At 46.5% G+C, this 27,885-nt stretch overlaps 1 protein-coding gene across 2 annotated transcripts in view; it reads left to right on the plus strand.

Annotated features, from left to right (window-relative positions):
- Positions 1-19,702, plus strand: part of CCNY (cyclin Y) — a 220,046-nt gene extending 200,344 nt beyond the window's left edge. For both annotated transcript variants that reach the window (XM_081820894.1, XM_081820893.1), the window contains exons 7-9: positions 5,570-5,736; positions 13,224-13,386; positions 17,349-19,702. In XM_081820894.1, coding sequence (XP_081677020.1) covers positions 5,570-5,736; positions 13,224-13,386; positions 17,349-17,465 — 447 coding nt within the window. In that variant the 3' untranslated portion in view covers positions 17,466-19,702. The remainder of the gene's footprint in view (positions 1-5,569; positions 5,737-13,223; positions 13,387-17,348) is intronic.
- The last annotated feature ends 8,183 nt before the right edge of the window (positions 19,703-27,885 follow it).

Here is a 27,885-nt window from a genome sequence, read left to right on the forward strand (position 1 = left end):
TGCTGGTTCCAGCACGTGTCCTTGTGTTTAGGCTAAGGGGCAGGGGAGGGAAACGGCCCCTGCCAGCTCCTTTGTTCCTGGAGAAGTCTCCCAGGGGTTTCTGCCCCTCCAGATACGCTTGCAGTTAGTAAGCAAATCTTCCTCCCTTATACCTCACGCATTTTTCAAACTGCTGTTTCTAAGCTGTATTTCTGCGGGGCTGTTTATTGTATTGTCTGTTCAAGGGCAGGGACTCAGTTTCCTTTCACCCTGCATGCTCTCCCAGAACTGAGACCACTGATTTTTAAAGTGCTAGTTGTTAAGCCCCACAAGTTGTAAGAACTTGCAAAATTTGGCCCCTCTGGTTTCCAAAGCCCAGTGTTGCCAGGATTTGTCTTCCCTGTGAAGGTTTCCCCTGCAGGCGCCCTGGTGTGAGGGTCTGTTTCTCTCCCCTCTCCATGCCCGCATGTCCCTCCCTCCTGGGGACAGTCACTGTGAGTCCATTTGGCTCCCAGCCACATCTCTGCGCTTGCTACCCTCTTCATTGTGTCCTCTTCTCTACATTTAGCTGTGGAGAGTTTGTTCTGCCAGTCTTCAGGTGGTTTTCTGGGTTATTTACACTGATGTAGGTGTTACCTAGTTATATCCATGGGAGGAGGTGAGCTTCGGGTCCTCCTACACCACCGTTTTCCCTGGTGGTGCTAGATAAGCTCTCTCAAATCGGTTTGGAATAATTTCAGTATCATCAAGATTTTGGTATATATCCTTGATTCCATGAGTTTGCATTTTATTCCTCCCCCATGCCTTTGAACAGTTTTGTTATATGCAGTCAGCTGAATGCTCTTTGTAACTCTGTAATTGCTCACTAACCTGTATTTTCTAGAGACTCCTTAAGATAGTCCTTCTCATGAATTTAAATCTGAAAATTTAATTGAGCAAGCTTGTCCTATTAGCAATGAATGGTCTAGGAATATTGTTTAGGAAAAATCAATTATTATTTTACTTGGCAGAGAATTAAAATATCCAACTGGGAGTTTACTAAAGAAATTGCAGCTGACCCTTGAATATGGCCTTACTGACAAGTTCTGCTAAATTACATGCTATTAAGTGGAGGTTATTATGAATGCCTCATCCCCCAGCATAACATCTGCCTTCCCTTGGTAAGGGTGTATTGTAATACCTAATTCCTTTAGTTAGCCTTAGTGGAATATCAGAGATGGAATGATACTTTTGGGTTCTTTTTTTTAGTATTAAATATTATTGTAAATATCATTAACATGCTTATTAATAAGTCTGCCAACTATGGTATAAAGTAAGAAGTAAATTGAGTAGCCACCCATTTGCACTGAGCCAGTGAGAGTCTATTTCAGTGGGGAGCTTGGAGAGATTTGCATACCTTGTCTGTGTAAGGGGTGAACATTGTTTCACAACCTTCTTTGTCTCGTGCTTTAAAAATCTGGAGACTTAGTTAGGTCCAGTCTTCATTTTCTGCCCTTAGTTCAGTTTTATTATATATTTTGTGATTCTTTTTTTCTGTTTTAATTTTTTTGAGTGTAGCTGACACACAGTGTTATATTTGTTTCATGTGTACAGCATAGTGATTTGACAAGTTCATACTTTATGTGGTGCTCACCACAAGTGTAGCCCTTCTTGATGGAGAATGAGAAGAGTTAGTTTGTCAACCTTTGTCAAAGATGCTGTCTGGGGTCCCCAGGACAGGGTCTGGCTGAAATTCCGCTTGACCTGGCCTGGATTTTTACCTGAAGAATGACAGTTTTCACACAAATGGAAGTCATGATCTAAAACATTAGCTCACTCTTTTTGCTCATTTAATATAATAAATGCCATTGAAAAGATCATGGAGCTCTAGTCCGTGACCTACTTTTTCTCGCCAGTAGGTGTCACAACCAAATGCTGTTATGTTACTGCTCACTGAGAGAGGTTTGGAAACTCCCGCAACGGTGCCGTAAAGCAGTGATAAAGCAGTGAGAATGCCATGCTGTGTGACTTCCTGGGGCTTATTGGAAGGTCTTTTTGACTGTCTGCGCTTGGCACAGCAGAGTGACTCTGTCCTCTGAACTTCCTCGTCCACCACTGTACCTGGCCCACAAACCATGGGCTCCGTTTCACCTTTAAATCCACTCTGCCTTTGTCAGTGCAGTTCCCTTTCCTGGATGCCATTCTTTGTGGCCATGTTCTTACCTAAATTTCTTACACGAAAATGTACCCTCCCGTTGCTGTATTCCAGAGCCAGGGCTCCTACGTGGATGGTGTGTCCGTGAATGAAGCAGCCTGAGGTCACACCCTCTGCTAGCATTGTGCTAGATGCTGGGCACACAAGTGGGAATGAGACGTGGCCCTTGTCCTCAGGGAGCTTAGGGTTTACTAGGTGGAGAGACTGATAAGGCTCTCTCCCCCTTTCCCTCTCTCTACCTACTCTCCCTCCTAAGTACCTCACCCCCCTGGCCTCCTTGCCCCTCTCCACCCATACAGTCACTGCCTGAAGTGTTTTTACATCTTTAATTTTATTTTTTGCTGTGAAAGAGACCACTTCAATTTCCTTCTTATATGCCCTGTATAATATTGTAAGCCTAATTCAGGTACTTAAAAACACCTCCATTTGCCTTGGAGCTTCTTCTCCAGAGTATTACACATCTTTTTTTTTTTTAAGATTTTTTTAAATTTCTTTATCTGACAGAGAGATAGCACAGGTAGGCAGAGTGGCAGGCAGAGGGTAAGGGAGAAGCAGGCTTCCTGCCGAGCAGGGAGCCCGATGCGGGGCTTGATCCCAGGACTCTGGGATCATGACCTGAGCCGAAGGCAGCCGCTTAACCGACTGAGCCACCCAGGCGCCCCGAGTATTACATATCTTAAGAGCAGAACACACCAGATATTATTCCTCCCTCTCCTTTGCTGCCCCTTTACCCTCTCTCCAGATGTTAAAACAGGAGGGGCTCTTAAGGCTCCGGCCCCTCCTTTTCTCTCTCCCTAAGCTGTCATCCCAAGACCTGGGATGTGCCGCAGACACTCAGATTTCTATCTGAGGGCTCTTTTCTTCGAGCTTCACAAGGGTGTGTGTACCGCCTACATGGGTGGCGTCTTCTGGGATGTCTCAGACATACAGCATCCACCTGTAACTGTCTTTCCCCCAGCAGGGCTCCCTGTCTCAGGTGTCGCCCATCCAGCTGTATGAGCTGGAAGCCTCGGGGTCTCCTGCAGCAGCCCACCTTCTTGGTTGTTGGGGTCCCTGGACTCTAGGTCGGTCTGATAGGACTGTCAGTCTCTCCTGTCATGTCCCCAGTTCAAACCCTGATCTTGCTTATCCCATCTGCTGCATCGTCTCCTCTGCCCATCAGCTGTGCTCCTTTCCAGCCCATTTTCCACGGTGTGGCCAGAGCCGTCGGTGCTGCTGTCCTGTGTCTCCAGCGATGGGCACCGTGCTTGGCACATAGTTACTGCTCTGTTACACAGGGACCCATGGCTTAAGTTTGAGCGCTTCACACCGTCTCTCGCGTATCTGTTCTCATCTTGTGGGCTCTGTGTTGTGTAATTCTTAGTCTGCATCTGGCATTATCCTGTGCTTCTGTTGACGGATTCGTGTCATTTAACAAACTTCTCCCAGTCAACCAGTTAGTTGCCCTGTTTCTCAAGAATTTCCCAAAGTGCAGTCTCCTCCGCAGAGCCCTAATGATGTAACAGGTGTGGACTTTCCCATCTCGTTTATGAGTATTGATATTTAACTGATCATTATCTTTATTTGTGTATTTGTGTTAACATTTTTTCCCACACATGCCTTTTTAAGATTTTTTTTTTTTTTTTTAATTTTAGAAAGAGAGACAGCGAGTGAGTGAGCAAGTGCAAGAGAGGAGAGGGGAGGACGGGGAGGGAGAGGGACAAGCAGACTCCATGCTGAGCATGGAGCCTGATGTGGGGCTCGATCCCATGACCTCAAGATCACAACATGAACTGAAACCAAGAATCGGACACTCAGCAGATTGAGCCAACCAGACACACCCCTGCCCCCACCACCACATGCCTTTTTAAAAATTACATGATATTTAAGACTTTACGGGCATTACAAACTATGAAAAATTTAACACTATATAGATTTCATCTGTTTTAGGAAGCAGGTTCTTAAAAGTTTATATATGATTCGTTTCGTTTGTTTCTTTCTGATACAGTAATTCCACTTTGTAAATGTGTTTGATAAACTATAGAAACAATAATTCCATGGTTCAGAGAAGTATAAAACATGCTGATAAACAGGAGGAAAACTTTAAAAGGAATTCTTACCTTGTGACCCAAAGTAAGCAAAGCACTTTGTGGGTATTTCTGATATCTGTCTTCAAGCTACATTATGGCAATTTATAAATCTTATGTTACTTGGTTTCATTTTCCAACTTCAGCTAAAATTATTTCATTTAAAAATCAAATCAAAACCACAGTGAGATACCTACTTCACACTCATTAGGATGACTATTATTTAAAAAAAAAAAAAGACAAAACAAAATAACTGGTGTTGGCGAGGATATGAAAAAATTGAAACCCCTGTGCATTGCTGGTGGGAATATTAAGTGGCCTAGGTACTGTGGAAAAATAATATGGTGGTTCCTTAAAAAATTAAATATAGAATTACCATATCATCCAGCAGCTTTCCTTCTGGGTCCATACCCAAAAGAATCAAAAGTGGAGACTCAAACAGCTATTTTTGTACACCAGTGTTCACAGCAGCAACATTATTCACAATAACCAAAAGGAGGAAACAACTCAAATGTCCATCGATGGAAAAATGGGTAAACACAATGTGGTATGCAGTGGATTATTATTCAGCCTTAAAAAGGGAAGAAATTTTAACATATGCTGCATACTTGGATGAACCTTGAGGACATGCTAAGAGAAAAAAGCCAGAACAAAAATGACAAACATTGAATGATTCCTAGAGTAGTCAAACTCATGGAGACAAAGTAGAATGGTTGTTGCCAACGGCTGGGGGGAAGGGGAACAGGGAGTTGGTTAGTAGGAACAGAGTTTAGTTCAGGATGATGAGAAAGCTCTGGGGACAGAGATGGGTGGTGATTTTACAACAGTGTGAATGTACTTACTGCTACAGCACTGTGCACTTAAAAATGGTTAAATGGTAAATGTTATATATATTTTACCACGATAATAAAAAAATAAGTTTATTGATGCAGCATGTAAATTTATAATTGCCTCAAAATAAAAACTTTACGAGATAGAAAAGGTTTGTTCCTTTGACACCATTTGTTGAAATTTGTACCGTTGTATGTTGAATCCGTATCGATATCGTAGTTGTTAGAGTGAGAAATTAACCTGTGCTACCTGGAATTTGTTCCTGCCTCAGAGTCTTTTATGATCCAGCTACATCCACACTCTTCAGTTACGGAGAGTGTCCATTTCCCATCAGACTAGCTGAGCCCTTTGACTTTTTAAAAATAGGTATGATCAGAGGATAAATCCCTGTTTAAAGGCTGGTGAAATGGAGTCAAAACAGTTTTAGAGTTTATGTATGCTAGCATGTAGGACAAAACAACTCAAGTCTTTTAGCTCTGGCATTTTCATGTCTTCCCAGGTATACCTTGAAAGACTTTTAACATATGCAGAGATAGACATCTGTCCGGCCAACTGGAAGCGGATTGTTCTAGGGGCGATCCTGCTGGCCTCCAAGGTTTGGGATGACCAGGCTGTGTGGAATGTGGACTACTGCCAGATCCTGAAAGACATCACGGTGGAGGACATGTGAGTGTGTGTGTTGGGGTGGGGGGTGGGGCACCATTTGGAAAGGAACCGCGTCCCTCTGAATGGTCTGTATGGTAAAGAAGGAATGAATTTGACTAAAGGTCTCTTGTGAGTGGGCACAACAAGGACGTGGCTGGGGAATATTACACCTGTACTACTCTTCATTGAGGATCATGAACAGGTACTGGTTACACTTTTTGATTTTGTGAAACTAGTTACTGAAACTATATTATGGGTAAAAACATTCCTTTACCTTAATCAGAAAGGTGTAGATAATGCTGTCACCTCTGTGATGGCTTTTGTTCTGGCTCTTTACCTCACTGCAGACTCATAACAATGCCCCACACCAGTCTTTTGTGGGCAGGAGCCTCCTCAAAAAAGCAGAAGAGCTAAAATATTATGTTTCTGTTTAGTTTCAGGGAGAATTTGCAAGTTCAGTTGGTTAAAATCAGCATTCTGTCCTTGGGTGCTCTCATGTGTCTCATTAGGGCTGTATGTTCTCCCCCAGCTGGTCTCAGAGCCCCAGCTCAGTGGAAGCGCCATGAGCTTGGGGGCGAGGGGCGTCCACCCCCATAGCTCTCAGGGCGGTCTTGGGATTTCTCAGATGGTTCAGTCCTTAGATTTAGGTGAGGATTGTGAACAGGAGACCTGCAGGCCTGTTGTCTACGATCTCTGGGGTCTGGGAATACAGGAAACAGGTTTAGAGCCTCTTACAGGAAAAAGGAGCTGTTTTGGAAAATGATCAGGATAAACTATTTACAGTTCCTTATTGTTTTTAGGTACTTCTGACACTATTCTTGCTAAAATTTTTCAATTATTGTTTGTTCGGCTTCCTTGAGGAAGCTTTAGGCTGGAGGAGGTGCCCAGCTGTGTCTCAGTCCACCTCCATGTTCCTAGACCCAGTCATCCTGGGGGTGTGGGGTCTTCACAGTGCCTGTGCAGGCTGCTGCTGGGGGGTGTCATGTGGGCACATTAGTTCTGGGTTCCTCACCAGCCTAAGGCCCTCCTTGCCTCTGGTCACTGATTGGATGGCACCCCATTTTTGTGGTACGCTGTGAAGCACACCTGTTTGTCTTCTTAGGTCTTTTGTTGCAGAGCCTATTTCTGCTGTAGACCTATAAAACTCCTTCCTGGGTCTATAATTCTTTATTATAAAAAGGAGGACAAGTGTAAATAAGTTTTTGATAGTAAGAAAAATTAAAGTCTTGATTATATTTCAAAGTGAAAACAACTACTAAAATAATTGTCGTTAGGACCACAGAGGAGGATGCAAGGTGGTAAGAGGTGCTGACTTGTTTCCTTTATTGGAGGTTACTCTGTCAACTCCTTGATATCATTTGACACTTGAGTTGTGTGCCGTAGGAATGACATCATGGTTGTCCTTTCTTGTTTGTGTTGCTGATGTGTGTATGTAGGGGACGAAAATTTTCCCTTTTTCCCCTTTTAGGTTCTTTGGTCTAATAACTAAATTGACATAAGACAAACAGGAGAAAATTTAATTTTGTACATATGGAGCCCCATAAAAATATGAGACTCAGAGGCCCTCAGGCAAGTGAGGCTTATATGCCATCTGAGCTAAGGAATGGGATTGGGGCCTAGGGCTTCAAAGGGGAGGAGTACAGTTCAGAGGGAGATAAAAAGAGCAGATGCTTGGTGATCAGATGTTTGCCCCACCATGCAAGTTTTTCACTTTGGGACAGTGAACCCAGTAAGGGAGGGTGAGCAGCCTGCCTCTCTCTCTCTCAGAGCAGAAGAGTAGGAAGGGAGGGGCCGAAAGGAGAACCTATATACTTGATGTGTTCTCGGGCAAGTCAGTTTTAACAGTGAGAAATGAAAGTTATAGATCTAGAAATCTGTTCCCTAATGCTCTTGTGTTTTTAGGCGTACTTGGAGAAAGCTTTTGTGTATTGTAAGGGAATACATAAACCAGCATGAAGCCCAGCGCCCCGCTGAGCGCTACAACAGAGACCCAGTGTTACGGGCCGAATTGTGTTCTCTCAGAATTCCTGTGTTGGAGCCTAAGGCCCAGTGCCTCAGAATGTCTCTGTATTTGGAGATAAGGTCGTAAAGAGGTAATTAATTTAAAGTAGATGCTGAGGGTGGGCCCGAATCCAGTAGGACTGAGTCACACAACACTGCAGAGGGACAGCCATGCGAGGACACAGAGAGAAGGCGGCCATCTGCAGGCCAAGAGAGAGGCTTCCGAAGACCAACGCTGCTGGCACCCCCATCTTGGACTTCTAGCCTCCAGAATTGTGAGAAAGTAAATGAATGCTGTTTAAGCCCCCAGTCTGTGGTATTGCATTGTGGCAGCCCTGGTAGACCGCTATAGATGTTGATCCTGGCCAGTGGGGTGCTGCTCTCACAGTTACCTGAAGATGCGGAAGTGGCATTGCAACTGGGTAATGTGTAGAAGCGACAAGAGTTTTGAGGCACATGTTAGAAAAACCCTAGATTACCTTGAAGGGACAGTTGGTAGAAACATGGTTGTGAAAAGTGATTCTGATGAGGACTCAGGAAGCAGAGAGCTTTAGAGGAAGCTTCTCTCATCTTAGAGATAGACATGTCGTACCACAAACTGAATGTTGCTAGAATTAGGACTGTTAAAGGTGCTTCTGGAGTGCAGTATCAGAAATGAGGAACATGCTGTTGGACACTGGACCAAGGGCAACACTTGTTACACAGTGGCAAAGAACTTGGCCAAATTGTGTTCTAGTGTTTGTGTAAGGTAGAAAGTTCAAGAATGAACTGGAATATTTAGCTGAGGAGATTTCTGAGCAGAGTGTTTAGAAACCCTGCCTGGTTTCTCCGTGCTGCTTATAATAAAATCTGAGGAGAGAGAAATTGAAGAAGGAGCTGTTAAGCAAGAAGGGACCAGATGTTGACGATTTGGAAGAACTCAAATTTTCCAACCTCTGCCTATCCCTATTGCAAGAAATAAGAAAGCGTGCTCTGCAGAGAACAATGAGGGTGTTGTGGCTGGACAGTGTTTGCCAAAGAGGTTACAAGTGTGGCTCGATGGTCCAATCAGTCGTCCCAGTGGAAGTGTTGCCAGTTTAAACTGAAGGGGACAAGACAGGACAAAGTGAAGGAAGGCTGTGGGACTTCGGGATTCTACCGAAGAGCTGTCCTGCTGTGACGTGTTATCCTTCAAAAGGGGAAATGGCCGTGAAGGCAGTTTGGGAGTTGGCAGGGCTGCCCATTTGCCCCCACGGGCACAGCAGGTATGGGTCTTGGGGGCTGAGGCTGCCTCCCCCTCGGCTAGGATGTGGGGCTGCTGCCCTTGGCTAAGGGGGCCCAGAGGCAGGGCGCCCCCCTCAGTGGGCTGGATGATAGAGCATCAGCCACAGATTATTCTCAAGCCTTAAAATCGAACGCATTTGCCCTGCTAGATTTCGGACTTGGCTTGAGGCCCAAGACCCCTTTCTACTTTTTGATTTCTCCCTTTTGTAATGGGAATGTCTGCCTATGCCCGTGTGACCTTTGTACTTTGGAAGCAGGTAACTTCCACAGTAGCAAGTTTCACGTGTTCATACCTGCAGGGGAATTTTGCCTCAGGATGAATCAGACCTCTGGTCTCACCGATACCTGATTTAGATGAGATTTTCGGACTTGGAGTTGATGCTGGAATGGGTTGAGACTTTTGGGCTGTTGGGATGGGGTGAATGTATTCTGTATGTGAGGTCTCTTTCTCACACATCACGTCGGCTTTGAGCACCTAGTGACAGGTGCCGTGCATGGGAAAGGGAAGGATGAACTTTGACGGGCAAAAATGCTGTTAAAAGAAGTTATACTGTGGGGTTGGCTTGTTTTGTTTTGCAGTAACCTCAGAAGAGTCATGCTCATATGTAAACAAAGGAATCTCAAATACAGAGAAGCCGAGAGACTGGTTTTAGCGCTGCAGAGCAGATAGAGACAGCAAAAACCTCTGGCCCTCCGTGGGTGTAGGGTGCCCAGTCTTTGGTTTTGGTTTTCAGTGGGGTAAAATATACCTGGCATAAAATTGACTAGTTTCGCCATTTTTAAGTGTACAGTTCTGTGGCATTAAGTACCTTCACATTGTTGTGCAACCATCACCAACCAGAAACTGTGTGCCCATTAAATAATACGTCCCCACCTCCCCCTGCACCGCCCCTGGCAGCCATCATTCTGCTTTGTCTCTGAATTTCACTTCTCTGGATGCCTCACAGAAGCAGAATCACAGTGTTCCTCTTTTTGTGACTGGCTTATTTCACTTAGCATAGTGTCCTCAGGGTTCATCTGTGTAGCAGCACATAGTGGGATTTCCTTCCTTTTTAAGGTCGAAAGTATTGCAGTCCATGGACATACTCTGTTTTGTTTATCCGTTCATCCATTGCTAGACACCTGACACTTGCACTGCATCTGCTCTTGGCTCCTGAGAATAGCGCTGCTGGGAGCATGGGTGTACAGATCTCTCCGAGTCCCTGCTTTCAGTTCTTTTGCGTATATACCCAGAAGTGGGATTGCTAGACTGTCAGTGGCTGGTTTTTAAAGTGAATCCGTTTTTCTAGAAAAGCAGATAGATGATAAATGTTTAGATGATAAAAACAACTCTCCTTACTCCATTTTAGAGGCCCCTTCACAAGTTGTGAATTGTGCTAATTCAGTTGGGTTTCTTTACAATTTTGATCTAATGTAACGCATATTTCTGAATATATGTTTTGTTTACTGACTTGAGTTTACTTCTTATAAAATTTTAATCAGAACTGGGCGCCTGGGTGGCTCAGTTGGTTAAGCGACTGCCTTCGGCTCAGGTCATGATCCTGGAGTCCCAGGATCGAGTCCCGCATCGGGCTACCTGCTCAGCGGGGAGTCTGCTTCTCCCTCTCCCGCTCCCCCCTCTTGTGCTCTCTCTCTCTCACTCTCTCTCTCAAATAAATAAAATCTTTAAAAAAAAATATTTTAATCAGAACTGTTTTCTCGTGATTATTCAGTTGAGGGCAGTAAATCCATCAAGCCTGTTCTCTCTGTGTCACTGTTAGTATTTCTTACGATTTATCACGTAGCAAGCTGTCACATGTCCCTGTAAGATGTCCTGCTGCAGTTTGGAAAGTCAGATTTTGGGAATTACTTTTATTTGCTAAATCTTGCCTTAGTTAGAAAGCACAACAGCTCTAAAGTCCGTATTTCCCTCAGAGCTTAAAAAAGAAAAGCCTGAAGAAAGGCTGTTCCTTTTTTCCAAGGAACCTTGAGGAAAATGCCACCCTGTTCAAAAACAGATTCCTCTTGGCTTTAGTCAGAGTGTACCCCCTCAACAAGAGTCATTGCTAACCAGCTACCAGTGGGGCCAGGATTAACAGGCTGGCTCTATTTTTTTTTCCCCCCAAGGTTTTCTTAGCATCAGGAGAGTGAGAGCTGCAGTGGCACCTTCGGCCACCAGACGGCAGTCTGTCCCCAGGCGGCCCCCACGGCCCCCCCAGGAGAGCTCCTTCTAGCCCATCTGTTTTGGCACTTCTGGCCTTAGCAGTACTTTTACACTCTTGTTTTACTAAAATCTTAGCTGAGTTCCAGTATTTCACAGGATGATCTCTTGTTAAATCTCATTTAAAGGAGGCATAAATAAAAGTTAAAGTAAAAATTATCCCAAATAAGCCAAAGTAATTTAGACTCTTTAAAAGAATAAAATTTAGCACAGTATGCACCTTCTTTCACTAGACTGTATAGAAACAGCAAATTACGGTGTTTCTCTGATGAAAAGACCTGAATGTGACTTCTCAGCCTTCCCATCTGAGGACCACAAACCTTCTACAGCAGCTCTCATTTGCCCAGTACCTTCTCTCTCTGAAGCCATCCACTCTTGCTCAAATCCTAGCCTTCCTTCCCCACCACCTTGGCGCTCCTGTCCCTTGTCACAGCAGGAGATTGAGACAGAGTCCTTTCAGTCTCTGCTAGCTTAATGAGGTGACTCACCAGGAACAGACAAGGACTCGGGTACACCATGGGGACAGGATGGTACTGAGTTAGTCTGAGGCTGCAAAACATCAGGTATCTGCATCCAGGGACCAGAGCCGGGGGGCTCAGTGTTCAGTGGAGTCTGTGGAGGGGGGTCCGGGCTAGTTGGGGTGAGGCCTAGCACTTGGGGCGGGGTTTGTCAGCCTTCAAATTCACTTACAGGAGGTGGTGACCAGGTATCCTGCCAGAAATCCCCTGCCCCAACCCTTGTTCCTTTCCACCAGAGCTCTGTATTTCCAAACTCAGTTCATCTCTTACTTCTATGGGAAGCCTTCCTCCATCCCTCCACCCAAGCTGAGCTTGGCCTGTTCCATTCAGTAAGGGTAATTATTGAGCACTAATTGTATGTCAGGTGCTGTGATAGGGGCCAGGTGGCATGGTTTCTGGCTAGGAGGAGACAAGCAGGGACACTGAGTCAAGGTGACACCTGCAGTGGAGTCTGATAAGGGACAGAAATAGAGGGCTGTGTAGCGTGCTTGGGAGCACAGGGTGCTTCCAGGGGGAGACGATGCTAAAACTGTGTGCCCAACCTAGCCCCGGTGCTCAACAAACAGATCCATCGCTGAGGACTTTTGTCCCTCCGGGTACTAACTGTCAAGAAATGAACCTGATCTAAAAGATAATTGACATGGGGAAGTTCTCCAAATAGAAGTTTTAGAATTTATTCTGCCTACCCATCATTCATTTTCATCAAACTATAAATGGGTCGACCAGATGGATCTTAATACCTGTGTTCGCTCCTTTACTGACCAGTCTGTGGAGGTGAGTGGTTCTAGAGGTTTGCGCTGGGACCAGCCGCATCAGCATCCCGTGGGAGCTTGTTAGAAAGACACATTCTCAGGCCTACCCCCCGACCCGCTGAACCAAGACTGGGGTGGGCTCCTCAGTCTGTGTTAACGAGCCCTGCATGTGATTAGATGCAGGCTCAGGTGTGGGGACTACTGCTTTCACTCTTGAGAGTTGGCGGGGGTCCCTTTTTGTGAGTCCAGGGCTGCAATTCGTTCCCCTACTCCCCGCTTTGCCTAAGGAAGCCCCCACAGCAGTCCCTCCACTCTTCTCCTAGGAGGTAGGGAAGGGGAAGGCCACTGAGGAAAGACAGGCCTCTAGGTGTAACAGAGGCTTTTCCCCTGGGCTCCTGTGTGGGCCCCTCACCAGGCTCCACTTGACAGCTCTTGACTGTTTCATCTGCCCCAGGGTTGATGGTTTGTGCTGGGATTTGCAGCCAGAGCCTGCTGTGTGTGTGGCTGGGTCTCAATGAAACGCACCACCCTGAAGCACTTACTGGTGATCGTCCCAACTAATCAGGCCTCATCCTTCTGGGCACTTGATCATTTGGCTTTTAGTACCCATTTGGTGGTTAAACTGCAACTCTGGTGTCCAACCAGGCAATTAATTAGATAGCTTTTCTCCCTGGAGGTTGCAGTTTTCTGGAGCCTGGTCTCTAGCGGCTTGCCTTGGTGGGCCACGCAGCCTGGTATATGGCAGCTAGACATGTGCTGTTTTTGTCTTTGCAGGAATGAGCTAGAGCGACAGTTTCTTGAATTGCTCCAGTTCAACATCAATGTTCCTTCCAGTGTTTATGCCAAGTATTATTTTGATCTTCGTTCTCTGGCAGAAGCAAACAACCTGAGCTTTCCCTTGGAGCCCCTGAGCAGGGAGAGGGCTCACAAGCTTGAGGTAAGATGCTTTCACGTACTGGTTTTTGATGCACTATTGCAGATGCCTCATCCGGGTCTCCCGGAAGTGGGAGGTCACCACGCTCATTTTCCCCCACTGTGTGTTATGAAATATAGACAGGTTACCCTGGATTTAGAGTTGGCCAGTTTATTTAGTTGATTGTAATTCATCCAGCCATAGTTTTAATAACCTTCTGAATATCTTTTATTTAACGTGCATTGATTCTATTCTTCAAATCTTATAAAGATCTGTTTTTTAAAAAATACGCTCACAAAAAGGTATTTCTCGACAGGCACTTTTATAAGGAAAAAGATACCAGATGACCCTAATGATTGGGAATCCCAAAAGGTTATATTCTGCTTTTTATTTTTTATTCAAAATATTTTCCCCACAGCCCAGTTAGAGCTGGGGCCAGCCCCATGGGTCTTGGTCTGGATTTAGGGCCCTCACTGTTAAGCTGTGTAACTTTTGTGCTCATGACCTGTGTATATAGCTATTTGCACCTAGCTCTTCCCGTCTGACTTGTTGAGTGGATGAAAAGTGGTGGGGTAACGAGGAAGGGTGAAACCCCTTCCTCCAGAGAAGTTGTGCTGAGGCCCTCTGTACCTTCATCCTCAGGCACTGTTGTGGTCTCATCCCATAGACCCTTTGATCAAAGCGGTCGATGGTACAGTCATGTCTCCAGCTTGGTGAGACCCAGGAGGTCTGTGCTGCCTGCCCCATTGTCCAATCTGAGTGACACGTTATCCCAATTCAGTACAGGGTCAGGATAGCTAGAGTGCTGGTCTAACAGGGTTAATAGCTGTGAACCACACAAAGGCTAGAGGTGGAGGGAAAGAGATTATTATGGTTTGCAAGCTTAAGAAAGCCAAAATTTTAAATAAAATTGTAAAAAGTACATAGTATGCTAATCCCAAGGAAAAACTTTGTAAAACTGTGGAACAGACTGGATATGGAGCACGGTGTTTAAAATAAAAACCCAGTGAGGTTGTCCGAACTCGGTCACTCTGCTGTAATTGTGTGCTCGCCATTGGGATGCAACTGCTCATTTAAAGTCTCCCATTTCTCTGGAGCAAGATATGGAAAACCCTTCCTCTGAAGGAGGTGCCCCAAGACAAGTGTTAGACTCTTGCGGGCACATGCGTGAAATAGGATTCGATTTCACGGTGAGCAGGCGCCCTGTTTCAGCCCGAGCAGTGCTCCTCTCCTGCTGAGGGAAGAGTGTGGAGCTCCTGGAAGCGGCCGCTTAGCGTGCAGGAAAGCAGGTCTGTGGTTCTCAGAGGGAGAGTATCTCGCGTTGCGGACACACAGGCTGGCTGAGACGGGGTAGCTGGTGCCCGCTGTGACCTCCGGCAGGTTATCTGAGTGGGAAGAGGGAGTGCTCACCTGCCCCAGGGGCCGCCGCACCAAGTGCTGCTCAGGCTCACTGGGCCGAGGAGGGCCGGTAGTTCTGGCAAGACTGTTCTCTGTCCTCCCAAGAACCGGAGCTTCCTGAGATGCAGACCCCCACTCCTCTGCAGGTCTGGACAGAAGCACTATCTGGAAAAGCACGTGGCACCCCCCCTTCGAAATAATTTTTTTTTTTTTGAAGATTTTATTTATTTGACAGAGAGAGAGACAGCAAGAGAGGGAACACAAGCAGGGGGAGTGGGAGGGGGAGAAGCAGGCTTCCTGCGGAGCAGGGAGCCCGATGCGGGGCTCGATCCCAGGACTCTGGGATCATGACCTGAGCCAAAGGCAGACGCCCAATGACTGAGCCACCCAGGCGCCCCGAAATAATTTTTAAGGAATGGGATTCCATTATTTTCCATACCCCAGTATCCCTCGTAGTCCGTTTGGTTAGCAAACTTGAACCCCATCGTGGAAAGCAAGGTGGGGGTGAGGCATACTAGAAGTGGCTGTTACCTGAGGCTCTGTACCTGCTCACACGTACCACCAAAGGGCTGACTTGATAGGCGGGTTGCAAGGTAGAGTGTGGACGCTAGAGTGCACCAGGAACCAAGGCAAATGCAAAGTGGTCTTTTCATTAGCCTGGCCATTTCTCTTTGAAATAAATTAGTATCTCTGTATGCATGTGGGAGATGGGATGAAAGCTAAGAGTTTGCATTATGAAATCTAGAGTAAGATTGTACATAGCTAATTCATTATTATAATATTACATTCAGACCCGTGTACTGTTTATAAGCTGAGAAACCACACACAGTAATCTCAGGGAGTTTAAATACATGAAAATAATGTACTTTCAAAAATCATTGCTCTAATATCTGTAAGGGATCAGATTTTCTCTTGAAGTATGTCACCTATATTAAGTGCATGCAGTATGTTTCACATGGGGAATTCCCAGTGATCTAGCCCATCTCCTGCCCTCATTCATCTGTCATTTGGAGGAAGACGTCCTCAACTCCTGTCTCTCTCCTCTAATCCATCCTCCCTGCTACCACTGGAGTCGTTGTTCTAACGTGCATTTGTGGGTTTTGGAAAATAAATGAGAATTGGTTGCCAGTACCCTGGGTTTCCAGTACTTTGACCCTAGCCTGATACGTGCATGCTCTGTTATGTGCACATCTTGATTGGAACTTCCACATCCATTCGACACATATTCACTCAGGGTCCCCTGATACCAGGCACTGGTTACCAGACACCATCATGAACAAAACCGATAGACTCTGCCCTTTTGGAGTTTACATTCTGCTGGGAGGACACAGACAGTAAACAGTAAACATAATAAGTAAACTAGTATGTTAGAAGGTGAGTACAAAAGAAGCAGCAGGGTGTAGGGGGTTGCCGTTGTTGGTAGCCTCACTGAGTTGGCTATGGTTGCATGAGGACTCTAGCGTGGGCCATCTTAGCCTTGCAGAAACCTCCAGGCTGAGGGAAGAGCTGCTTCAAAACCTACAGTGGGAGCCAGCTCAGGCTCAGGTGATGGGGGGCCAAGGGGGAGGCCGCAGAGCAGCGTGGGTGAGATGAGGGGGAAGTATGGGGAAAGAGATCACAGAGTTAGCTAAAGGGGAAGCAGGGAGAGCAGCTAGAAGCATTATTGTCACTTCAGTGAGAGCCATGATGATGTGATCAGGGTCTGCTGCTCTTGTGCCTTTGTCCCTTGAATGGTGACTTCCCCACTCCTGGGTCATTTTGACAGAAGGCAAGGTGAATGTGACCGGGACAAGACATCTGGGGTGATGTGAGCTGGCTCCCACTTTGTCATCCATGTGCTCTCCACCTGCACCCAGTAGCAGCCCTGAAAGGGCCATGACCAGGCTCCGAGCCCCAGGGAGGGCTGAGCCTTGCTCTTGGCTGAGACGCTCCCCCGAGAGTCTCACTGTCTTCATCAAGAAAACGAGGACAGTGTGGATTGTTCCTACATTGTCCCCTCCCGGTTCCTTTCTTCATCAGTCGTCTAGAGTTGACTCAGACATGGGGTCATCTGCTCTGACTCAGTCTCAGATAACTGACTGCCGCCAAGTACTGTACTGAGCGGTCTTCCCAGCGCCGCCTGGCACGAAGCCCTGATGCGTTACGACAGCCGCGCAAGGCGGGTGCTCTTTACCCCGTTTGCAGACGAGGATGCAGGACTTGAAATAGGCATAGGCCCGGGTCACACCCCCCCTCCCCACCGAGTGGTTCACCAGCATTGAACCTGCGTCTAGCTGAGCCCCAGGCTACCCTGTCCTATAATTGTTTCACATTTTGTGATGATTTTCTCAGACTGTAAGCGCTTTGGAGACAGGGCCTGTGTCTGTACCTCCTTTGTGGCCCCCACTGTGAGCGGCCCACATGTGGAAACTGCCCGGGGCAGGAACTCTTGTCAGTATTGGCCCCGCGTGTCCTCAGTGCCTAGAACGATGCTGGCACCCAGCGGTGGGTGGTGTCTGATGAGTGAGGGAGCCGAGGGCGCCTAGAGGACAGTGGTACTTGCTCCCGAGTCCAGCCCTGACCCAAATTGTCTCTCTTCTGCCCCTCAGGCCATCTCTCGCCTCTGCGAGGACAAGTACAAGGACCTGCGTCGACCCACGAGGAAGCGGTCAGCGAGTGCTGACAATCTGACTCTGCCGAGGTGGTCCCCCGCCATCATCTCCTAACCGTGGGGGTCCCCACTGGAGGCCGTGCCATCCCTCAGTTTCTCCTTTAGTGTGAGAAAAGACAGACTGGGGGTGGTTTTGTTTTTGTTTTCCTTTCCTTTTCTTTTTTAATTCATAGCTCTGTCAGGCTGCCTTGATGACCGCCTCCAAGCTGTGTGGCCCACTCCCACGCAGCAAGGCCTCGAGGGAAGCGAAATCAGTATTCTGGAAATCCTGTTTCATGCCCTTCCCCATCGTCATTAACAGCACTTCCCTCATGGAGGAAAAAGACTCTCATCCTGGAGAAGGAAACAAAGGGAAAGGGAAGTCGTGTAGAGGCAGGGAAAAGGTTAAATGGCTTGGCCATTTCTTAAGTCCCCGTCTGGTCTGTAGATGAATACGATGGAAAAACACAGCAGTAGGTAACAAAGTTGGATGTGCATTAAAGACAAAAGTGTGCGTTTATCCACCTCCATCTGGATCAGTATGTTCTGTAAGACTTCTTGCATTCCTTCTAGCTGCTTTTTGGGATTTGGGGGATTTTTGTTTGTTTTTATTCTGTTTTGGTTTTGGTCCCACAGAGCAGAGAATATAGTTTGTACCCACCATGGCACAGACATCCAAATAAATAGTACTGGTTGTTTCTCTCTGCACTATTCCTGTGAGCTGTCTTCTGAGCTTTCTTCCTCACAAGTGGGATGCGCTTGTTATATTTCTGTACTCCTTCATTTTATACAGTTTTTCTTCAACGGTGGCAAAATTAACTTGACTGTAGTGCTGAACCAAAAGTATCCCTTTCCCTCCTTATTTCCCACCCCAAGAAAATTCTAGATCACATGGGTGCTTGTGCCTTCCAGTTTATTTGCAGTTGTTTTTAAATTTTGTTCTCTGACCTGAAGTCGTAGTTACAAATCAGTCAGATTTTGTGGGCTGAAGGAAACAGTGTGCAGCAGAGGGTGTCCTCTGGGTGAGGTTTTTTCCAGAGTGCTAGGTGTCTGCCTGCAGTTACTGAGTAGGAGCCATTTCTCTGTACCCCCTGCCCAGTTCATTCCTCTACTTCCATGTCCATTGTTGCAAGCAATATTCTTCTCAACTTTTATATGTTTACTTTAAATCAAAGTTAGTCTATTTGTATAAAATTTTTTAAAAATCTAAAATTTAAAAAAAAGGGGGGGGTGGGTTATTCCCATGGGAAGATCATTGAAGGGCAAAATGTTACTATTTACTGAGGTATTTTTCACAGGACGATTGAATAAAAAACTCAACTTGCATTTTCATTGTGGGTGCTTAGCAAAGTTATACAAAAATTCAAACTGTGAAGGTTTATGCTTCATTAATTATGACCATACTTTTTCATTTTCTGACCATCCCTAATTTCCTTATGGGCTAGATAAGAATCTTTTATATCAAGTAAAATAAAAGGGTTAATGATAGAATATCAGAGTAAATTTGATATTAAGTCTAAGAATCTGAGTCAATGAAGCATATAATGCTTTGGGTGTTTGCATATTTTCTTGGGTCACAATGATAGGCTTCTAAGTTTTTTCCCTTTTCAAATCTGTGCGAGGCAAATGGCAGCAGATACTCTGTGTTTCACCTTCTTCCTCTGTGAATGTGGAAACTACGGAATATTAGTCTTAGGTACCCTAAAGTCATATGCCTGATCCTCAAACATGCCTGCTTCTGATGAAACATACTTTGGAAATGGAAGAGACTCAGAAAGGTGAAATCCCAAGATCCCCAGACCAAAAGTGCTAGTCAGGTTTCAGTGAGATTTGTATCATGTGTAAACAGCTGTTTGACCAGAAATATTGTCAAGTTCTTTCTGGCCTAAACTTTTAAAAGCAAACAAGCAGAATCTGAAAAGTTAATTATCTTTCCATTGTAGTGGTGTTGATATACTCTGTATGGGTACCAAAATCAGCTTCTCTCTTCAAGTAAGAGTTGGATTTAGAACTTTAAATAGAGATCTAAAAATGTAGAAAATATCATTTTATATTCCCTAATCTATATAGCTTAAAAAGGGACATATTTTCTTAGCTGAATATGAATACCTCTCAAGCATAAATTAGTTCCACTCATGTAAAGTATCTTATTTTACTGATCCATTTCAGGAAAGAGGTTCTGCTGCCTTTAAAGCAGAAGGTTTATTTTTATCCCTTTTATTTGAATGAGAGAGATTTGAAAATTGAATTATGTAAATATTTCAATGCATCTGCTATTATTTTGTGGAGTTTATTAAACTACTTTAAAAAATTGTATAGTCTATTTATTGTATGTATGTACATACAGTCTGATAACTTAAAATTTAAAGTGGATTCCGTAAAACCTGACTCAGTCTTGTTTAGACTATTGAATATTGTTTTAGCCTTGTGCACTGGACTCTACCTCTGTATAGGAAAATTTTCCATATTCATTAATAAGTATTGATCTGTATTAATTGGTTATGTTTCTTGCACTAAGGATTTTTAAAACTCTGCTGTTAAGTGTAGATTTTAGTTTTAACTTTTACAGTATGAATCACTTGACACATAGGTAGATACTTTAGGTTTGTTTATTTTATTTTTCTACATGACGGTGAAGACTTAAATTTTGTTCTCTGGTTTGTTCTAAGTTTGCCAAAAAGAAACCCCAACAACACCCAGTACAGTACCTACTGGTAAATCATAGTGACTGTAATTTGTTTGCGAGGTGATTCAATGCCCTACAATTAAAGCCGGATTGCAATTTAGGATGACATTGTCTTAGTGTAGTTTTTGAATGGACAGTTCTCATCATTAATGGAGGATGAAGAAAACCACACATTTTGTTGACTTTAATTTTAGAGTAGACTTAAAAAACAAAGTCATTGGGAGAATAAGTATATATCCCAGTGAAATTTTTTGATTTGTTTTACTCCCCCCACCCAACACACACTGGGAAAAGGGAAAGAAGTCAGGGATTTAAAACCAAATTGGAGAGCAAGGTGGGAGATCCTACCAAGATCCGAGATGACTCCTATGCCTTAATGCACTAGGTGAGGCCCATGTCAGAGCCTTGTACCCATCATCTGGCTCCTCTCCTGGGCTGGCTCTCCCGAGTTCCTTCTCTTGGTCTTTGGCAGGGGCATCTCCATCTTGGGGTTTCCCTCGGTTCTGGGCATTTTGATCCTCAGCAGAACTGCAAAGCAGAATTTTGGGAGTGAGCAATTTTGATCCTTTCCGGCTGCTTTTGGTAACCTCTCACCTGGGGCCGTATTTTACAGCTTTGAATTTTTTAAACAATAAAATATAATTCCTGGTTCATTGTAGGTACTTAATAAGTGTTAAATAAATAAATACATAGAACAAATATTGCCTTCCTGCTGCATTTTTTGGAATGCTATATTGAGATAAAATTCAACAGGTTTTATGGATACTGAGTGTGAACCACTTCTTTGTCAGAGCAATGGGAAAAGTCTTATTAGTCCTGTAAGTCTTAAGCAATTCACAGAAGTATTGAACACCTCTTAGAAACCTCTTATTGCGATGTTGCATGACAGAGACCTATCAGAGCATGTCACTTTTATATTGATACCCTGTTTTATTTGAATAACTTTATCCCCTTTGACTTCATCGGAGTCAACATCTCAAGACTGTATTGGGTGGATCTTAGAGACATGGATCATCTTTTGAAAGGCCATCCAGAGAGAGCCCATATCCTTGTTGAAAAAGAGAAGAAATCAGAAACATGCCCTCAAGCTGAAATGGGAAAAGGAGACTTGAGAAGATTTATTTTTTAAACTATGGATTGCCAGGAAAACGCTACACACAACTTCATTAAGATCATGATTTGCTGTTACTGAATGCAGAGCCTGACTAGAGCTATTGCATCTGAAAACAAATGCTACTCCCCCCCACCCCCCGCCTCAGTTCAGATTAGGGAGTTGTAGAAGTGTGCTTGCAGTCACAGAATGGGGGATGGGTTGTGGGCTGACTAGTTCAGCGGACTTCCTTTCCAGTTTTGCTATTGGATTTTCTTACCAAGTTTGTATTTGTGAAGCTGCTAAAGGAATACTGAGTCACTTTCCAGTGAGTTCAGTGGTCAGCACTGGCATGGTCTGCTTTTATTCATCTCTCAACTGAAAGTCTTTGGAGGGCACCGTGTGTCTGCATCGTGCAGGTCTAAGCTGCAAGCACTCAGGTGAGGATTTGCCCTGGTCACTGTGCTGTCCATTGTAGTCTTTGTAGAAGGCCTTCTGGAAGAGCTTGTGACGGTAAGAAATGAGCTCAGAAGGATCTGACTGAATGGTGTTCAGATTTCACAGGTCTTTATAAGCTTTCCTGTGTCTTTTAGTGGATTGATTTAGGTAGAGGTCTTTATTTTAAGAACTTTGTTTATATAAAGAAGTTATTTCAAATACAGGGTAAAAGAGTGGCATTCCAGAATAATCCTGTACCCTTCATTGATTAGACGTGGAAAAAGAACAGCTAGCAAATTCATGAGATAGGGTTCTTACTATGCAGTGACTGAGAAGAACCCTCCCTCCCTGTGTCAGTCATTTTGACTGCAGAGGAGCTGCTCACAGGGTTAGTCAGAAGTACCAACCCCCTATCTACCAGGCATTGTACACATGGGAATCTGTGAGGACTAAAAGCTGGCCCCTGTCCACATAAAGCTGAATTGATTTGGTCTGGATCAAGTAACATAACAATACAGAAAATAGAGACACATTTCATCCTGTCGTGAGCATGAAGCAGAATATCTAAACCCGTCTCTGGTATAGACAAGTATATGAGGTGCTTCTGGAACATCATTTCTCCCTGCAGACATTCATGGAGTTCCACAATCATTTAGTGTTACATTCTGGTATTTTGGGGGGGGAGGGGGACCTTAAAGGTCATGTGATGGCTACCAAGAAAATGGAGGCAGAAACCACTGGAAAAGAATCAATTTAGTAGGATGGCAGTTAGAAGATCACTGTACAAAAGTGATAGTTTCCCTAGTCACCAGCAGTAACCAATTGGAGAACACAGTGGAGAAGAGGTGCCATTCAAAACGGGATCCAATTATAACCTACCCGAGAAGAGAAACATGACATGTTTACAATGCATCTAGCATACTTTAATTCATTTAATCCTCATCGAGGTTTCAGGGTAGCTGCTATTATTATTCCCAGATGAGGATGAGTAGGTTTGCAGAAGTTAAAACCTTGCTTTGGGCCCACGGTCAGAGAGTTGTAGAACCAGAAAGCCTGACTCCAGAGCTTATTTTTAACCACCTTGCTATATGGCCTTTCACTGCCCTCATTAGGGAAGAAACCTATTGAGAGATGTGCTCTAGTCTCCCCACCCCTGAAGTCGTTCCAATCCCAAACCTGCAAATATGACCTGAATTGGGAAATGGGGCCTTTGTAGATGTAATTAGTTAAGATGAGGTCATACTGGATTAGGGTGAGCCGTCAGTCCAATGACTGGTGTCCTAAAGAGAGGGAGATTTGGTGACAGACCTAGGGACAATGTCATGTGACAACAGAGGCAGAGGATGGAGCAAAGCAGCCATAAGCTGAGGAATGGTAAGGCTGGCTGGCAGGCTGGAAGCGGCAAGGAAGGGGTCTTCAGAGAGCACGGCCCTGCTGATGTCTCACTTGAGACTTCTAGCTTCCAGAACCGTGAGAGCGTCCGCTTCTGCAGGAATCCACCCAGCGTGTGGCAGCGTCGTGGCCGCTCTGGGAAACGAACATGTACGATTCCTAAATAAAGAGACCACTGAACTTGACAGGCAGGCATCATAAAGACCTGAAGAGACACACTGTTCCTGAGTGGGAAGTCACGGTACTAGGAGAATGTCCCGCCTCCAGCTTTCTGCCATGCGACTCTCCCCTTTGGTCAGTGTATGCTAAGCATGCCCAGTTCTGTCCCAGGTGAGGACCTTTCTCTGAGCTGGGATTTCTGTCTGGCATGTTCCCCCAGAACATTTAAGATTTCTACTTAAAGTCACGTGTCCAAGAGGCCTGCTGTGACCTCGCCCCACTCAAAGGTCGCCCCCCCGATGGCTCCCGCAGCACCCCACTTTCAGCCTTCTGTGGCTGCCGTTGCGCCACGCTCTCTTCTGGTCACTTCTCTACGGGCCTCCTGCCCCTGCAACGCTGCTCCAGAGGGCGAGGGTCCTGTCTGTGTGCACACCAAACCTAGACCTCCTCCTTTAGAGGGAGGGAACGGCATTCCCAGGAGAGCTCAGGACAGCCTTGAGGCAGGCTTAAGGAGAGAAGCAGAACTTGAACTGGATGTGTGTGGGACCTGGATAAATAGGAAAGGAAAAGAATTCCGCTCAAGAATGTTCTGTCTCTTGGGGCGCCTGGGTGGTTTGGATGGTTGAGCTTGTCTGCCTTCGGCTCCGGTCATGATCCCAGGGTCCTGGCATCGAGCCCCACGTCGGGCTCCCTGCTCCGCGGGGAGTCTGCTTCTCCCTCTCCCTCTGCCTCTCCCCCTGCTTGTGCTCTGTCTCTGTCTCCATATCTCTCTCAAATGAATAAATTAAAAAATCTTTTAAAAAAAAATGTTCTCTTTCTTAATGTTGCCGAGGGATGGTGTTAGGGAGGCAGGACTCTCAGTAGAGATGTACATGTACATATGACAGGCTTTGGAAACCAACCCGGGAGGTTGGAACAGTGTCATTCAATCTTGAACATCACGTTTTTTCCCCAGAAACATCCTTACGCCTTATATCTTGGGTGTTTTCAATGTACTGAGCTTTCTCCTCACCTCAGCAGCTCCCTGGTGGTAGTGGGGCAGATGCTGTCCGGTGTTTTCCAGCTGGAGCTGAAGTCGGAAAGGCTAAGTGACTTAGCTGAGCTCACACAGCACCCTGCGGGCGTCCAGCTCGGCGACACTGGCCCCAAATACTGCCGAGGACGCAAGCCCCACCTGTCGCATGCATCTGCAGGCGCGGCGCCCTTGGAGAAGAGACAGCTTAGCAATACCTAAAGCATGGATATAGGGGTTGCTATTTTTATGGTTGCTAAGTATAGGAACCGTGCAGATGGTGGGTCTGGCCTGTTAATAGGCATTTTGCAGAAATCGAGGAGTTGCTATTTCAAAGTTACTGCTTGGCCCTCCAGTGATACCCTCTACCCCTCAGGTCTCCGTTTAAGTGCTTTAGACAATTGGAACACAGGGGGGTTGTGACCGAGCCCCGCACTGTCTCCTCCCTTGAGGAGCACGGCTCCTCCTCTGGCATGTATGGGTCTTGCTGGGCTGTGGTTTTGTGATTTCTCATTTTTAAGTCTGAGGTACATATTCTAGCTCAAAATAATGCCCAGTCTCTGACTTTCAGTGGGTGTCTTAGTGTGGACTGTTCTTCCTCACTATTCATGTCTCAGTCATCCCATCGGTGGCCCCTAACGTAGCATGTCTCCCCACCTCCCACCCCACCAGCCTCCATATTTCACTTCTTCCGCGGCACGGCACGGTGCGAGAAGCCCTGTACTTGGGGTTCCGGTGGCCCCTCTCTCCACCCGAGGCGGAGCTGTCACTCCCTCTGTGACAGGAAGCTGAGTTTCCCGCTTGCTGAGGGACGGACAGCTGTTGAGGCGCTGTCTCTGAGCCCAGGGCAGAGTGGATCTCCTGGAGGCTGCTGGGGAGCATGGGGCCCGGCGCCTTCAGTTCCCAGAGCACCCGGGGCTTGCTTGACCTTGACCTGTGGAGGCGTGGTTACTGAGGTGGCGCTGGCGCTCATGCCTGGCCAGGCTGCTGCTGGGAAGCTCTCACCCACCCGTGAGAATGGGTTTTAAACCAGTTCTGATGGTTACTTGTGTGACCAGTCCTTCCTATCCTGAGCGGATAGAAACTTTTACTGCCCACCCTGCCCCATAAGCTCTCTGAAACCAAGGATATTCTGTCTTGTTCGCCACTGTATCCCCAGAGCTTAGAAAAACGCCCCTTCTAGGTTCCGTAAATATTGTTGATGGGATGAGGGAATAAAATACCCTAATGGGGAACTGGTCTCAGCTTCTCCCAATGCCGGGAGGGCCTGTGAGAGCTGCACTTGGGAGGACTGAATGAAGGTGCTGAAAGATGGAGTAGATGTAGAGGCTCTAGAGGGGAGAACTGGACCCGGCGGTCAGTACTAGTTACGAGCGTGCATGTCCGCTCTGTGTAGGGAAGGCCCTCGAAGAGCGGCCGCTGTGCAGGGCTGGAGATGCCAGGCTTGTCCTGGTGTCAACTGAGAACTGCTGGGGCAGGGGCTGGGCCGCCGAGGGCCTCCCGGGGCCTGTCTGATGCCTCACCAACTGGGCAGGGGCCTGGCGGTCTCAGCAATCACTTGGGTGGGACGTGTGGTCAAAGACAGTATTTGGTTTCTCCTCCGAGTAGGGTGCTTTTGCCACGCTGCCTCTCTTTCCTACTGTAGTTACCAGAGGGCTGGAATCAAGATGTTTGGCACCAGCTCCCAGTTACCGTTTGCAAAGCCGTGGATCAGAAACTTTCTCCTGTCCCGGCAGAAAGCCTCCCTTCCAGCCCTAAAAGGTCTGGAGACAATTGAGCAAATGTGTAGACTGAACCATGGCGAAAGGAGGGAATTTAGAGGGCCGCCGCCAAGCAGGTTTCCTGCCATCCATTTATAAATGACCTATTTTTGTCGCTCCGTGGCTTCTCCCCTGGAGTTTTAGAAGACGCCCCTGCCCGAATGTCTCTGCAGCTCCGTCCAACCTGGAGCACAAGGCGCCAGGAGGACGCGCGTGGTCTGTGTTCGGTGGCGAATCCGTGCTCACCACGTTCGCGCTGACCTCCCCGGCATCCGGGGGAGAGGAGGAAGAGTCAGAGTTTGGTCTACATCACGAGGCAGGGACAAGTATTTGGGGCTGCTGGGGGCCTGAGCGAGCCCCTGCCAGCCCTCCTCGTGCTGCTCGCCGCCCGGAGCCCGGAGCGTCTGCCAGCGTCACTCGCGAGGGCACAGCGGGCCACGGCGCAGCCTCGGAAAAGCGCACGGCGGAGCGGTGGGCCCCTTCCGTCCTTCGGGCGAAGGTGTTCTGGCCACGTGGGGGCGTTTGCCGGGTCCCCGAGCCCGCTAGTGGCTCCGGCCCCGACTGGAGCTCACGAGCTGCTGCTCCCCGTTAATGATTATGAAGTACAACTCCCGGGAGGGAGGATCATCTGGCCCCACAACTCACTGGATGGGCTCACCAGGCTCTCCGGAAGAACCCTGGGAGTTAGGAAGCTTTCGGACGTGCCCTCCGTCCCACGCAACGCCCTTACCCTTCTACCAGAATCATCCTCAGTTTGCACTCAGGGTTGTGAGAAAGACGACGTTGTGCCCTGGAGGCCCCCGGCCCGGACGCTGAGGCGCCTGTCCCCGTCCGAGGCCGCGGGGCCAACAGGGTGGGGACCACCGGCCTAAGGCACGGTCCCGGTTCCGTCCGTGCTAGCAGCTGCGTTTGCCCGCGAGCTCCCGCCAGCCGTGCACACACCAGGGCTCCTGCTGTCTGCGCCCGCAGCACAGCGCTTTCGCACGGCGAACTCCTCTCTGGAACCCCCGGTGTACTTAGGGCACAGACACCCGGATCTGCTCTAGTGGAAGAAATCATGCACGGCCGCCTTCCACCCACTGAGCCGTTCCTGCAATACCACGAGCAAACCTCAGGGTCTAAGAAACAAGTTTAAGAATCACTTTTCACATTAATTTTTAAATTCCCCAGTTACCATCTGCAGTGGTATTATTTCCCCCACTTTCCAGCTGAGAAAACTTAGGTGAAGAGAAGTTAATTAACTCGAGGAGGGCTGAGCGGGGATTTGAACTCACGCCAAGATGATTCTTAACCAGTCCATTGTTAAAAAGTCTGCCAGGAAGAAGAACAAGCTTCATGTGATTTCTTGGATTTTCAGATTCTGTTCATTTTGCTTCCCTAGACATCCTGGTGACATTAACAACAGAGATGCATCAAGAAAATATTGCTTTAAAAAGTCTTGTGAGTGCAAATCCACTGCTTGAAAAGAATTGAGCAAATAGAAAAGAGTTCTCCCAGTTGTCAATGGTCTATTTATTAAAGAGCCTAGTACTGAATACCAATGAAAATACTTTCCCACCCATTGCCCTCTTAGGTGTCCAGCTCATTAATCCACAGCACTGCCTTCCCTCACTACCTTCATGCTCTAATAAATGGGGGCTTTGAAAAACCCACTGGCTGGTCCTAGACACAGCATTTTGAACGTGAAATTGGACACTTGTGGGTGCTTGAGGTTTTTAGCTCCAATTACATATTTTATCTTTTCACTCACTGGTCAGTAGCAGAAATTGCTCACAGCAAAGCATACTCTACTTTGTTGTTTCCACTAGAGGTGACTTGCCGCTTTCCAAAACTTTTTAAAAGCTCTAATTGTGTTACAAACACAAGGTCTAGGGACACTGCTACAATAGAAAACTTTAATACTAACAAGGCAAGATAGTCTCTAAATCCTCCTGATGACTCTTTTCATCTTCCCAGGCC

The sequence above is a fragment of the Leptonychotes weddellii genome, chromosome 5, assembly GCF_054177405.1.
Source record: "Leptonychotes weddellii isolate Sample4059 chromosome 5, ASM5417740v2, whole genome shotgun sequence".
Classification (NCBI taxonomy): Eukaryota; Metazoa; Chordata; class Mammalia; order Carnivora; family Phocidae; genus Leptonychotes; species Leptonychotes weddellii.